General features: G+C 38.1%; 1 protein-coding gene across 1 annotated transcript in view; it reads right to left on the bottom strand.

Annotated features, from left to right (window-relative positions):
- Positions 1 to 300: 300 nt before the first annotated feature.
- Positions 301 to 15970, bottom strand: part of SUCLG2 (succinate-CoA ligase GDP-forming subunit beta) — a 169321-nt gene continuing 153651 nt past the window's right edge. The window contains exons 8-10 of the mRNA XM_039248861.1: positions 9092 to 9253; positions 6765 to 6907; positions 301 to 510 (exon numbers count right to left, since the gene is read on the bottom strand). Coding sequence (XP_039104792.1) covers positions 301 to 510; positions 6765 to 6907; positions 9092 to 9253 — 515 coding nt within the window. The remainder of the gene's footprint in view (positions 511 to 6764; positions 6908 to 9091; positions 9254 to 15970) is intronic.

A 15970-nucleotide genomic window follows, 5' to 3' on the forward strand; every position in this document is an offset into this window, starting at 1 on the left:
ATAATTATATATTATTTCTAATCTAGGCGACATTATGCCTTTATTAGTGGTTCATTTCTCTTTAACAGTCTCCAAAGGCTTCTCCATACAGGATTCATAATCAATGAGTGAGCATGTTGGGACCAATGATAAAATTTACTAAAATATCCCCAAGTCTGTTAAAATTCTTCAAATTACTTACCATGAAACAAAACAAAGCACATCCAGATTTGAATTTTGAGAAGCAAAGAATTACCTTTCTTTTGATTTATTTTGTAGAGTATGTCAGCAAGCAGCATGAAACAGATTTAAGGAGTTCCATTAGAGACGCGTGGAAAATGTGTAGCAATCAGACACACTGGTCTTGTGTAAGATACAGAACCGATGACCTTGCCAGGACCCAGCTCTTTCTGGGCAATGCTGGCAGATAAAATGGAACAAGAGCATGGTGGACAAGGACAGCGAGACATATCTGGAAATCTGGTTCAACGGGACATGATAGAAACAAATGCAAGACAAGAGGAAAAGCACCTGGAGGAAAGAGACATGAGAGCGAGGCAGCGAGCTTTCCATTCTCCAGCTGATACACAGTGCTGCCCTGCACAGGGCTGAAACCAGGTGACAGGCTACAAATTCATAAGCACAGCATCATTTTATCCTTCTCCAACTAGGCTCTCAGGCAGCCTTTCACCATAAAGAACAGCTGCCTGGACTTAACTCTTTCCAACTTTTAAAATTTGTTTCAAAGAGGCCTGTAAGAACAGGGATGGGGGAGTTATTTCAAAAATAATGCTCATGATGGGGCGCCTGGGTGGCTTAGTCGGTTAAGCGTCCGACTTTCGCTTAGGTCATGATCTCGCGGTTCGTGGGTTCAAGCCCCGCGTCGGGCTCTGTGCTGACTGCCAGCTCAGAGCCTGAAGCCTGTTTCAGAGTCTGTATCTCCTTCTCTCTCTGACCCTCCCCTGTTCATACTGTCTCTCTCTCCTAGAAATAAATAAAAATATTAAAAAAAAAAACAAAAAACAAAAATAATGCTCATGTTGTGTCAAGTACTGGGTATTATATTTAAAAATCAATCTCTATGAGAGTTCTACTACCCCCCCCAACATATTCCCCTGCAGATAAGGTAATTCAGCAAATACAAGTAGTCTGTAATAAAAGAGTTTTTCTTCATGCTTCTGATACAAACATGTAAATAAGTGAAGAAGAGGATACTGTGGTTTGTTTTTAAATATATTCTAAATGTATAATGATCAACACTATGTATGTGAGGCATTTAGCACATATTAACACCAACATAAATTTATTAAAAGTGAAGACATTTGCAAGCTGAAAGGCAGATGATAATGAAAATATGGCACACACTTTCACTTTCCTAGCTTCAAATTCTAAAGACTTTTGGATCACATACCACAGAGTTCAAATAGCTGGACTCTTCTCAAACTTACACCAAATGATATTCTGTGGTTCTTGCAGACATGAATTTAATCCTCCCTCAATTAAGCTGTGTTTTCTTGGTTGTCTGAACAGAGAATCACTGCAAAACTACTGAATTGTTACCCATTTCATCAACTTCAAAACAACACATGCAGTAACACTGGTGTCAATGGATCTGTTTCAGATACCTTCCATCCCAAAAAGGAACATTTATATCCTCTTGTAACAATAATTATAAATCTAAGCCTTAGAAATGATAATGGAATTGAACATCAAAAAAAATTCAACACACAGGCTCTGTGTTGACAGCTCAGAGCCTGGTGCCTGTTTTGGACTCTGTGTCTCCTGCTCTCTCTGCCCCTCATCCACTTGTTCTGTCTTTCTCTCTCTCTTTCTCTCTAATAAATAAATAAACATTAAAAAAATTTTATAAACAACACAAATGAGAGTTTTCATTGTGCTTTAGAAATATGCCACTGCTACATAAAATGTGGGACAATCTTACAAATAAAAGTTAAGTGAAAGATGGCAAACATACAACAGTGTATACTGTATGATCCTATTTATATTAAGCAGGAATCTACATTAAGGGAAAACAAACCTATGACATTAGAAGTTGGGAAAGCTGTGACACCTTTCGGGGGGAAGTGTGGCATGGGGCTGCATCACTGGCTTCTGAGATGGTGGCTGAGTCTGTTCGGCCTGCTATAACAAATTACCATAGACTGACTGAGGCAACAACATTTATTTTTCACAATTCTAGAGGCTGAAGTCCGAGATGAAGGCACTGGCAGTTTCAGGGTCTCATGACGGCCCCCTTCCTGGTACAGAAATGGCCATCTTCTAGATCTATCCTCCTATGGAGGAAGGGATGAGGGAGCTTTCTGGGGTCTCCTTTATAAAGGTACTAATCCCATTCATGAGACTCCACCCTCATGACCTCATGACCTAATTATCTCCCAAAGGCCCCAACTCCTAATATCATCATATTGGGGGTTAGGATTTCAACATAAGAATTTTGGGGGGGACATAAAACATTCAGTCTCCAACACTGGTCATGTTCTATTTTATGATCTGGCTGCCTGTATGTTTACTTCATGGTAACTCATCAAACTACATCCTTATGATTTGTATACTGTTCTATATGTAGGTTAACTTCAACAAAAATTTATTAAAAATTTTAAGTGACACTATCATATGAAATTATTCCTCCTCTAAATGGGAAATCTTTATGTGTAATCTCAATTAATGTAATAAGCAATTCTCTGATTATATGTTCTTACTACAAAAAAGAAATTACAGTTATGAAACATGATGGAGGTGTTTGCTAATGCTACAGCAGTAATCATACTGCAGCATGTAGATATATCACATAAACACATCATATATCTTAAACTTAGATGTTACATGTCAGTTATACCTCAATTAAAAAAATTTAAAGAAATGTAAGCTCTAAATACTTAAATAAATAAAGCAAGCAAGCAACCTTCAGAGGTAATAAGTACTATTATAACTGCATTTCATAAAAGAAGAAACTGAGATATACAGAAGTTAAATAATGTGCTCAAGTTCCCACAACCAGTAAGTGGTAAAGATAGGACATGGGGTGGGAACCTGGGCAATCTGGTACAAAAACCCTACTAAGTATCCTTCCCTTCCTATTTGAACTGGTACTTGGTGCTTATGTAGCACATTTTTTCCTGGATTTTTAAAAAGTGTTCAGTTATGTATTTATTTTCAAGGAGAGAGAGGGAGGGATAGAGAGCATGCGCATATGCACAGGTGAGCAGGAGAGGGGCACAGAAAGAGGGAGCGAGATAACCCCAAACAGGATCCACACAGATGCTAGATAATGACCTGAGCGGAAATCAAGAGTCAGCTACTTAACCAAATGAGCCACCTGGGCTCCCCGTTCCTGGATTTTTAAAGAATTTTGAAAAACACTATGTTAATTATACTATACTAAAATAAAAAAAAATATTTAAAGAAATAAAAATTAAAAAAACAAGAGCTTTGAAAACATGACTAAGCTGGATGTAACCCAGGAAGCACAGGGACAGAGCCAGTGAGGAGCCTTCAGCAATGTCAATCACACAATACTGCGTTTCAAAATCAGGCCTGCAGAGGGCAACAGACTGGCTTAACTTTGGCCAAAAGAGTTGGGGTGACAGTTGAGATTCCTGTCAACTGTCTTTTCCTTTTATTTACTGATGCAAGATGTTTTACATACTCCAGATGTTGTTTGTATTCATTTTCTACACCTTTGTAGTTCTAAGTTTAGAATTAGAAGTAAAAGCCAAAGTATGATTCAAGAAAACAAAAACTTAAGGATAACACAATCTTTAGAGGAGTTTTCCCTTAAGTCTGTTCAAATTTTTTATAAATTACCACAAACTCTTACTTCTACTTCCTATATAATGTGATCTTTACTACTTAGGATTTAAGCATCCTAGTGCTTACAATACTTGATGTTAAAAATGATGACCTGGGCCACTTGGGTGGCTCAGTTGGCTGGGCAGCCAACTTCAGCTCAGATCATGATCTCACAGCTCAAAGGCTCATGGGTTCCAGCCCCACGTCAGGCTCTGTGCGGAGAGCTCAGAGCCTGGAGCCTGCTTTGGACTCTGTGTATCTCTCTCTCTCCACCCCTCCCCTGCTCATGCTCTCTCTCTCTCACTCAAAAATAAACATTTAAAAAAATGATAATCAGTTCATACCACCAGCAGAACAAACTATACTGTCCTTCTCTCATCTCAAGCTCAACTAGAAAATTAGAGAAATATAAGATATTTAATATGAATTCAGTGTTGTAAGCTATCTTGAAAAGACTCTTGTTTTAGACAGTTTTGGCAAAGGAGCTCTGTTTCATATATATTACAAACAAATAAAGAACACATTAGTTATAAAGGCAATGGTGTTGAGTCCCAATGAATATCAGCATTAGGGCTAATAGTCAAGCAAAATAAACTTAACTTTCAGCTCTATGGCTGACATTATGTGTAGAAATATATGCCAACCTATAATATTGTTTTTGAATGATAACATTTATTACTTGATCAACAGAATTAGCTTATACATAGGACAAACAAGTAGTTGTTACTATCAGTTGATTCAAGTTTAACAATAACAGGCCTTTTTCAATTTTGAGTCTCAGTATATTCAACTGACTAATCCTTACATCTAACAAGAAAATCAATACCTTTGTAATAATTAGCTTTGGGTTTTTGGGATTCTTTCCTTCTGGGCAGATGAATGGGGTTCTACTTGAAATAATTACAGCCAGAACTGTAATCAGGTTCCTTGCAAAATCAAATCAATTCATCTGTACTATTTTTTAGCCTCTGTTCTCTAAAATCTGGGAAACAATGCCAGGATTGAAAATATCCATTACACTTCTATGCTTTTTAACTGTCTTTGAAATTTCAAGATTTGGAAAATTTACAGTGAGATGGGCTGTGCATTCATTTTCCTGATATAGCATGAGAAAAATAAAATAACTCCCACATATCTTTCTCTACCCAAGATGACAGGCAATCTCAAAAAAGTTTAAATACTCCAAGCATTTGAAAATATTACATAGGGCAAACTCAAAAAATTTTTTAAGAAACTGTTTTAAAAAATGGATCTGCAAGTGATTTTTCCTTCCCCTCTTGCACTGTCATAAAATTAAAATTCCAGATCAGCTACTAAGAAAAGATATTCCAAAGAAAATGCAATGATTGTCCTGGTAGATTTACTCCCTCAATAGCTCTCTATTATTCTTAGCACTGAATTTCAGTAGACACTAAAAGTTCTATTTTATTACAGTTGCCCTGTTCTCTGAATACACTGTGGTTCAAGCAGTTTAAAAAGCTGTGTATGAGTTATATCCATGACATTTACAGATTTCAACTGATAAGAAAATCTCTGGAAGGAAAATGATGCTTCCCTTAGACAATAAGAAGAAGGGATAAATAAATTAATAACTAGGAAGCCATTGACAATATTCCTACTTAACCAATGAAAACAAGGTACTTATATAAACAGAAAAATCAACTGCAAACACATTCTTCATGGCTGGGTGATTTTGGATTTTGATGACTTTACTACTCCTGGACAGCACAGGAAAACTGAAAATAAGTAGCCAATAATACCTTACCATTTATTTCATGAATCAGAAGGGTAAGACTTAGCAAAAACATAAGGTTAGCAACTATCTGAGTCATAATGAAAATAGAAGACAAAATTTTATATGTGTGAACCAAAAAGCTATTATTGGTACACTTACTGAGAAGTTTCCATATTAAGTTCATACCACATTTCTTAAAAAACAATATGGGGGCACCTGGGTGGCTCAGTTGGTTGAGCATCTGACTCTTGATTTCGCCTCTGGTCCCAATCTCATGGTTTGTATGTTTGAGCCCCGCATTGGGCTTTGTGCACTGACCAGGAAGAGCCTGCTTAGGATTCTCCCTCTCTTTCCTTCTCTCTCTGCCTTTCCCCTGCTCTCTCTCTCTCTCTCAAAATTAATAAACATTAAAACAAAAGAACCAATAGAATGTATCGGATACTCTAACAGTATCAAGATAAATGATTCTCAAAGTTTAAAGTCAGAATTGTTAAGAGAATTAAATGGTATGTATCAGACGTTCAAAACATGTTAGTCTTTTCCATGTAAAAAATGTCCACCTAAACCTTGTTGTCATAGACTACTGAGTACCTACAGTTGAAAGAAAGCCTATTGGTATTTAACTTGAAATATGTTTACTGAATACCTACTATGCACTAGCACTGGTGTGATAGCTATACTCTAGTTAAGAAAAGAGGTTCATGAAGCAACATTATATGCTACCTAGCACGCATGTTATAAACTATGTAACTGTCAGCGATGAAAATTAAAATGCATACAGAAGAATGTAGTCATTATTTTCTAGTGATATACACTTTTATAATCCTATAATTTTCTTCTGTCTCTGATCATATGATAATACTTGCAGCATCTTTATGGAAGGAATCTGAGAATGAGTCCTTTAAGTCATGTTAAGAACAGGACTAATTGCTTCAGTATAAACTACTCAACGTTTCACACCAACCAGTGTTTCACTATCTTGTGCACTACCCCCTTTTTATTTCCTCCTATCTCCCAGCACTTTGGAAGCACAGAATCTGAAATTAGATCCTGGGACCACTTACTAGCCTTTCACCTGAAATGAGTTGAATCATGGTGTACTACAATCAGATATAAGGCAGGATTTGCATCTGGGACTGCAAAGTAAATGTTTGGCTTATTATCCTTCAGCAGTAGGAAGAGCAGTTCTTGTTGGTGAAAAATCAGAACATTACATGATCTTGCTACAAAGACAGGTTACCTTAGGATCAGCTGTGAGCAGTTTGAAGGCTTGATATACTTGAGCTTCCTTTACACCACCACCAAGATCCAAAAAGTTGGCCGGCTTCCCACCATTCAAGAAGATGATGTCGCAAGTAGCCATGGCAAGTCCAGCACCATTCACTGTGAAATGAAGAGGGCTCACATGGCAGGATAAATTTAGCAACATGAAAGGGTGCATGAACAGTGTCCCTCTCTCACGCTGCCATAGAGAGAGCCCTGTCACTCCCAGGCCAATCTGTCCTGCCTAGAATCCTGCTCAATCACATAAATTCATAGACTTTTAGGATAAAGAGTCAGGAAGTGTACAAACGAAAAAGAAAAGAAAAAAGACCTGTAGATATGAAGATGGATTAATAAGTTAAGCCAATCTGGGAAACAGATAAAAGGGAAGAGTTTGCATAATTAATTAATTTGAGCTAGTAGAAGAAGAAAGGACTGTTTGGTTCTGGAAAAATAAAGAACTCAAATGAACCGGGAAAGAGGGAAGAAAGGCTACAAGAAGTTGCTTGGGTCTATGAATTGCATTCTCTTTAATATCCTTTAAGAGATCTGAGTAAAAAAATGCAATTTGTTTATTTTTTTTTGCTGCTGAGAATATGGTCCTTTGAATGTGGCATCCCTCTGGGGTTGAACCACAGGGGTCCCAACTTCAATAGGACTCCATGCTTTTTACACTCAGTGCAACCATGCATGTTTATAGGTTATGTGGATAAACTCACAAAACAAATGAACAAATGACAGCATCAAAATAATATTCCCATCCCTTAGTTCCTTCTCTTAAATTAATATGAGAAGTGTTCACTAGCAACCTGATCGTTAAAACTAGAACCAAAATGTGTTAACATCTTAGGAGGTTTCTTAAAGAAAACAAGTTTTAACACAGCAATTTTTATTTTCCAGAACTGAGTTTTATAACCAATTGTACTTATTTGCTTCTTAATCTTTAATTATATGAGATTACTTTCCTCATTTTAGAAAGCTGGGGGGGAAAAGAAAACCTCCAGAACACAGCAGAAACTCGCACGGTAAAATTATACTTCACTTTTTCTGACCCTTGAATTCCCTAGACAAGCCTCTGAACTGTGACTAATTTAATTAAGTCTGGGGCAACTACAATAAAAATGGTTTATATAGTATCTTAAAACAATTTGAAATGTGTTAATCGTAGTTTTTTGAGGCTGCTAACTTGGTCAGATTGTGCATACTCCCACAGAGGCTACAAAGAATCTGTATTTAATTTGTTCTAAATACACCATTATATCATTCTCCTTTCTAAATGCCTACAAATATTGAGAGCGCATTAGCTTATCAAGATCAGAACAATGCGCGTGATCTGGTACATTACAGTTATTACTCCAATACAAAGCAAGTGCTTTTGGTACCACTTGTAATTAGATGTCGTTTTCTATTGTATTGCACAGCAGACTGCTGGATGAGGTCTGTTCAGTTCTGAATATAATAACACTGTTGGTTTAATGAGCTACAAATCTTTTTTATTTTAATTCCATTAAGATTAAGACCTCAGTTTCCAGTGCAATGAATTGATTCCACCAGAAACACAGATGCGTATAAATCTCAGTTCTATAAGCTGTGGACAATAACAGAAATTGTATTGCCTCTATAGACCCATTCTTATCTCAGCTGAATAAGCCATTTTCACAAATGTAGATGAGTATGATAAAATCAATTGTTTTATTAATAAACTGGATAATGGATTAAACATTTTATCATTTGGTGATCATAAAAGCTGAAACTGGAGTATAATGACTCAAGTGTATGTTCTCTTCCATTTCCTCTGAGAAATTTTATTTTAAACCCAAATTCCAAGAATAGTTCCTAGCATATTAACACTGGCTGGAGTAGTAAAGATTCCCATTTTTATGATGCAAAATTTAACTGAGATGCTTTAACACAGCATTTCTCAACTGCGGTGATTTTGTTGACCAGAAGATATCTGGCAGTGTTGGGAGACATTTTTGGCTGTCACAACATTTTTGCTTGTCAGTGGCACCAAAAGTCCAGGGGACAATGCTAAATATTTGATAATGTACAGCCCCATTCCCCCCTTCCCAGAATGTCAAAATGTGCCAGATTTGAGAAACCCTATTTTGAAACAGGACCACTGAGCAAAATGCACTTTGGGAATAAACTCCAAATTGTTTCCTAAGACTTTGGGGCTACAAAAAAAAGCACCTCTTACTTTTGGCCATTAGGAAATAACAGCTCAGAAAGGTTCAGAAATCAGGAACTCCTAAATTCTGCAAAAATCTACAAATCATTCTTTTGACAGAACTACTTTCTTACCAAAGCAGGCAATGTTCCCATCCAGTCCTATATATTTTAGATCATATTTGGCAGCTTCGTTTTCAATGGGCTCGTTCTCTGATTTGTCATCCATAGCAAATATGTCCTTTTGTCGAAATTCTGCATTGTCATCAAAATTTATCTTTGCATCAAAGCAGACAACTAAAGGGAACAAGGCACACACACGAATATCCCATAAGAATCCATAAATTAGCTCCCCAAGCTAGCAAGCACAGGAGAAACAAAAATAAAACACTGTCATTTTTTTCTCACGATACAGGTAGGACAAGTGGTTATGGCTTTCTTAATCTTAAACTTTAGGACTACAAAGAGGATTACAGCACAGACCCTGTTCTCAAGGGATTTACATTCTATAAAAGAACACAGTAATTTATACCTGTTGTTCTCGGTTTAATAAAATAGTAATATAAACTGTGGTTACCCAGTACAAGTTATAGACTGCCACAGATACATACAGATTTCATTTGCCATTTTTATTACATTCGTTTTTAGTATTTAACCACTAATCATCACCTTTACCTTCTTTGCAAAAGAAACTAGATTATTACGCTTAATCCCACTGTCCTTCATCCTTCTGATGCTGCAAAATGAAATTTTTATTTAATCCGTATCCTCACTAATATTTCTGAAAGATTTCCTGGAAAGAACACTCAGTGAGAATCAACAGGGTTTTTTTTTGTTGTTTGTTTTTTGTTAATGTTTATTTATTTAGAAAGAGAAATAGCACATGTACACACATGAACAGAGGAGGGGTAGACAAAGAGGGAGACAGAATCCCAAGCAGGCTCCTTGCTGTCTGTGTGGAGCCTGATGCCTGCCGGCACAATCTCATGCACTGGGAGATCATGACCTGAGCCCACATCAAGAGTCAGACACCTGGATGCCTAGATGGCTCAGTGGGTTAAGCAGCTGACTTCCACTCAGGCCATGATCTCATGGTTTATGAATTTGAGCCCTGCACTGGGCTCTGTGCTGACAGCTCAGAGCCTGGAGCCTGCTTCAGATTCTGTGTGTGTGTGTCTCTCTCTCTGCCCCTCCCTCACTGACTCTCTCTCTGTCTCTCAAAAAAATGAATAAATGCTAAGAAAATTTTTTTTAAAAGAGTCGGACACTTAACCAACTGAGCCACCCAGGTGTCCCAGAATCAACAGTTTTTGATTCTTAACTAACTCTGTAACTTGATAAAATAATAGTAATAATAATAATAACTTACTTCCTCTCTGGGCCTCAGTTTTTTTTATCTGGAAAATGGAAATAACAATCCCTAAACTGCTGATATGCCTATTCTGGGGTCTGCTCAAACCAGGACCATCATTTTGATATATGCAGGATATGACTCTTTGGATTCAAGTTAGAAAACACTAGGAGACCAAAACTGATCAGATATAATGGAAGGTGACTAGGCTTTATCAGCACTACTGTCTCTACTCTCTGGTGCAGGTAGAAATCCTCCAACTCTCTCAAAGGCCAAGAGAGTTAGAATCAGTTAAAACTCACTGGGTGATATGGATGGACCAAGGTAACAGCATTTTCATTGATTTACAGGTATCTTCTATATGAACATTTAGGGAGAAGCTGTAATGGGGAGGGGTAAAATGCAGGTTTCCTGGAATCTAACCCCTCTTATTCTTTTTTTTTTTTTTAAATGTTTTATTTATTTCTAGGAGAGAGAGAAAGAGAGAGAGAGAGAGCAGGGGAGGGTCAGAGAGAGGGAGTCATAGACTGAAACAGGCTCCAGGCTTTGAGCTGGCAGTCAGCACAGAGCCCGACGCGGGGCTCAAACCCACGAACCGCGAGATCATGGCCTAAGCGAAAGTCGGACGCTTAACCGACTAAGCCACCCAGGCGCCCCTAACCCCTCTTATTCTATCTCTTAGGGTAGAAATTAGTTGTCTATGATGACATTCCATTGTAACCTTCTTTTACTTTACTTGAGACATTGATAGGCAGGGAATTTTGACCTAGACTTTAGAGAAATTACCCATTCTCCCCCAGCATTGCTAACAGGCACCTACCTCTTCAAAGGGGAACAACCACCCTGAGATATTTCACTCAAAAGCAATGACCACAGGCTGTTATTCCCAGTTGCTAACAAGAAAATATTGTTACATTACAACATCCTAGAGTTACAGACCCTACACAGAGGCTTTGTACAAGGGTCTCTTTACCACAAAAACCAAGCACTTTGATACAAGTCTATGCAGAACTAGCATATTAACATCTAAGAATACTTAGCATAAATAAAAGCTCAAACCACAAATTATTTAATGTAGCACTGAGTGACAAGAGAGAATCTTATAGAAGTTAATGTCTGTCAGAATCCTTAGTCTTGCCACAAAATGTCCAACCGCTTTACCCACACACTGTGAATACATGGAGCAAATGAGTAATTACTGTCCAGAACACTGCAATCTTAATGATGGAATCCTACAATTACCAGAGGAATTGGCCAACATTCTCTGCTTGCTACAATGGCATTTTGTCAGCAATTAATGACTGGAAACTTCATTCTTGGCTTTCCACTAGGCTTATAAACACATTTTAATTAATTTATTAGTAATTTTAGCTCCTCCATAACTCACTGGCAAGACTATTTGTAACTGACACCTTCAAAATGAATGGACAAAGGCTATCGAATTAACTTCCTAACTGAAGAAGTTTCAAATAAAAGAATTCTTGGTCCAGATCAATAAACTAGTAAATCAAAATAGGTCCAGGCTGATCTTTGCCCCTTACAAAGACTACAGTTCCAAGCTATTTCACGGATCATAATTAATGGATACATATGCAAAGTTCAGAAGGCAGTTCCACCTAACCTCGGCAAAACCAGATTTTCAAATAATGCTCTTTCCTGGGGGGTGGGGGGCTAGTTTTATACACCAAGTCCAGAAATGAGTTCACTATTTGGGAGACCACCCCATGAAACGTTATAGAGTTAAACCAGAGCCTGAAGATGGTGACTGTGGGATAAAAGGGGTACCTACAGGAAGAAATAAAGATGTACATACAGGTATCATCCTTGTGGGATAAATGGCCTATCTAGAGAGGCCATTTGTCCCCTCCCTGTACAGAAAACTAAGGACATACCTAGGTCAATGTATGTTATAACCAGGTGCTTTAGGAAGTTAGAAATAACAGATAAATGGGAAGGAAGGAAGGTGAAACTCAGGAGTTAAGAAGGGTGACCCAAAACTGAATTGTCACCCTAAAGCCTCAATTGTTTTCTGTGGGTGGAGGACAGGGAGAAAAAAGGACTTTAACGTGGTACATAGACTCTTTGAGACACAAAGTTATTATACCTGCTTAATATTCTTAAAGTGGTCCCAAACATACAAAGTGCTTTTATGTCTTACTATCCCAGTTTATAATGGTGTTATCACCTGAACATTTTTCCTGGAACTCCACCACTTAGTATACTCTGGCATCACCCACACCTAGGTATGAATTACAACTGGACACTTCCTAGTCAGACACTTCCATCATCACTGCTCTTAAGCTCAGTGGCCTTGTCTATAAAATGGGGACCAGAGTATTTTCGCCTGGATGGTGTTAGTGCAAGCAGAGACTGTGTGCAAAGCACTGAGTAGCACAGACAGCTGGCACTTACTGGTTGTTATTATTATCACCACCGCCATACTCCACCCACACAGTTCTTTCTTACACTCAGCCTCCCAATGCTGCAGCCCAGGCTAGATTCTCCCCTCTTCCAGTCACTAGAAATGACCTGTAACTTGGCCCCATTCCCCTATAACCCTAGACTTCTATTTACAATAAACTGAAACTAATGCCTACTGGAGTTTACAGATGTACAATCTACCTATGATTTTCAATGAAAGGCCATATTCAGAATACCTAAGTTATTTCCCACAGAAAAGATTTTAATGGTTGGCCTTTCACGCTTTGCAACTGATGAAAAAGGAGATTTTTGTCTAAAGAAAGAGATGCCTTTGGTGACCTTCAAAAATTTCTTTCTTTTAATGTTTAATTTATTTCTGAGAGAGAGAGAGAGAGCAGGGTGAGAGAGAGAGGGAGACACAGAATCTGAAACAGAATCCAGGCTCTGAGCTAGTCAGCACAGAGCCCGACATGGGACTCAAACCCATGAACCGTGAGATCACGACCTGAGCTGAAGCTGGACACTTAACCAAGTGAGCCACCCAGGCGCACCATCTTTGGTGACCTTCAAATCACACCATGTCTTTGCGGAAGGCCAGTGTGGCTAAAGATTGGTATAAAATAGTCCCAAATGAGAATCTAAGTCAGAGGGTGGCCAAGTACAGTTGTTGGGACAACTCACTGTTTTTGTAAATAGGGTTTGACTGGAATGCAGCCACACCCATTCATTTACATATGTCTGTGGCTCCTGTCCCAAGACAATAGCAGAGCTAACTCCTTACAACACTCTATGGCCCTTTACAGAAAAATGCTGCCAATCACCACCAAGTCACACTTCTGTTGCTATAGCCACAAGTACCATACTTACTACAGTGAAAGAGAAACTTAGAAAAGTGCATCTGGCATGAAAACAAAAAAGCAGAACAGGAAAAATAAACAAAAACTTGCTGCTTGCACAAAAGGAGTGGATTAATCCCTGAATATTGATGGACTCTGACATGCTTATTTCCCCCTGTAAGACCTGTCCAAGTGCACTTTTAGAATGAGCATGTTAAAAATGGATTGATGGCTATGTCAACAGTAGGGCAATAAAATAAACCTGCTTGCTCAAACCTTAGCTTTTTCATTTATTAAAACAACAAACTATGGTAAAATGTATGTTTGGAGGTACTGATCTTGGTTCAGACATAAGAGTTTGAGTGTCACATTAATGAAACCTCAAATCCATTGAAAATTCATCCCGAACAAAGGCCATTCTGTGTACAAAGTGGGTGAAAAAACATACCTATTAATATTTATAAAACAATTTTCATCATCAAAAGCACATTGTTACATGCTTGATAGATTATACAAATGAATTTTCCTTCTGAACAAATATCAAAGAAAGCTGCGGTACTTATATTCATAGGGCGTTTTGGTTTTTTTGTTTAGTGCTGTGAGATTCTACAAGCTGCTAATTCACCAACCTAGATGAAGAATCTGACTGTCAGTTAGTAGCCTCTGACCCTAGAATTTCAACAGAAGAATGTGCTACAGAATTAAACAAAAGAAAACTACATTTCAGAGGGGAGACTCACACATAAAAGAAACATAAAAACAGCAAGGAATGAGACTGTCATAATTAGTTTGAAAAATAATCTGTCTGCAAGCAATGTACTGTATTTGATTTGTGATAAGTAACCATAATGTGCTACCTTGCCAAGATGGCCTTAAAATGCTGATACTTTCAATTTAGTCCCACTTTCCATTAAATAGTGATGTTCTAAGAGTTGTATACTTTTTAGAACTTTTCTGGAGTTGCTGTGAAAGAGAAAATAGATATGAGGCAGGAGGGGGACTTGGGTGAAGGTAGAGAACTGAAAATGTTCTTGAAAATAGAGTCTTGTGTATAAAGAGAGAAACAGAGAGAAACACCCACCAACAACATGGGCACTTGCTAATATGAAGCAACAGGGTGGCTATTTAGAGACACTCATCTGAAGCAAGAAAGGGATTTGATGTGGGAATTAACTTTGGATCACTCACCCTTAGCTCTCATGGAATCTTGGCCAGGTAGTCCCTGTTTCAAATTGGGTTTCATCCCTTTTGCTTGGTGAATGGATTTGGGCTCCAACTGACGAAAAAGCCTTAGAGCAGGAATTCTCAGACAGGAGAGTAACTTACTGGCAGGTTAGGTGAGATCATTTTCTATTGTAGGGTGCTGTGCTGTGTACAGCACAACGTCTCTGGCCTCCACACACGAGAGGCAAGTAGCATCCTGTAACTCCCAGGTGTAATAAACAAAACTGGATGCTAACTACATTCACTGTGGTGATTGCATGGAATCATTGTGCTGTACACCCTAAAGTAACACAATGTTATATGTTAATTATATCTCAATAAAAAGGTCCCTAGACATGGGCAAACATCTCCTGAGGGGACAATATGCTCATTCTCCTCACTGATAAACATTAAAGACACTAAAGAAAGAAGTCTGTGTGCAGACAGATCTTCCTGAAAGTGGTAAGAATTGACATAGAACATAAAATCTCACAGCAGCTTGCAAAATAGATGAATGAATGCATGGATAGGTAGATAAATAAATAATGATAAAGCAAACCATGCTTCTAACTTGGCCAGGTGTTTAAGGAATTAATTCTGGCAATGCAACTGGGTAAGCAAGGAAAATAGTTAATTTCTCTTTGACTATTTAACGGACAGTTTACTTACATGTCAATAAAAGTTAGGCCAATCTGGTAGACATGTGGTGACTCAGTGTCCCTGCATTGAGAAAATGCCTTTCTCCTATACATGTGCTTCCAGTCAGTGACTGGTCTAGATATGGATATGTGACCCATGCAGGGCCTCTCGGAATCATTTGAAAAGATTGCTATGGTTGCTGGAGGAGAATGATGGAAGACTAGGAGCCATCTTGGCTGCTCCTTCAGAGAGCCCGGCTGACAAAGAAGCCAATTCTGAAGCAAGCTGGGCTGGAAGATCAGACAATCCCTGCTTCCCTTCATGCCCTAAATGAGTCCACTCTGTAAACTTTCCTGTTACATGAGGAAAATAAGTATCCTTCCCTGACCTGGAAGCTTTTCAACAGAAACCGGACTGATACAGGTTTCTGTCACTAACAAGGATTATAATCCTAGTTAACAGTCACTAAACTACATTACAGTCAATAATACCAAATTATATTCTTTGACTCAAATTATTAATCACAATGGAAAAACTAATTCTTGGACTGCAGTTTTCCCCCAC

This window comes from Hyaena hyaena, unplaced genomic scaffold (genome assembly GCF_003009895.1).
Source record: "Hyaena hyaena isolate Hyena2069 unplaced genomic scaffold, ASM300989v1 scaffold_320, whole genome shotgun sequence".
NCBI lineage: Eukaryota > Metazoa > Chordata > Mammalia > Carnivora > Hyaenidae > Hyaena > Hyaena hyaena.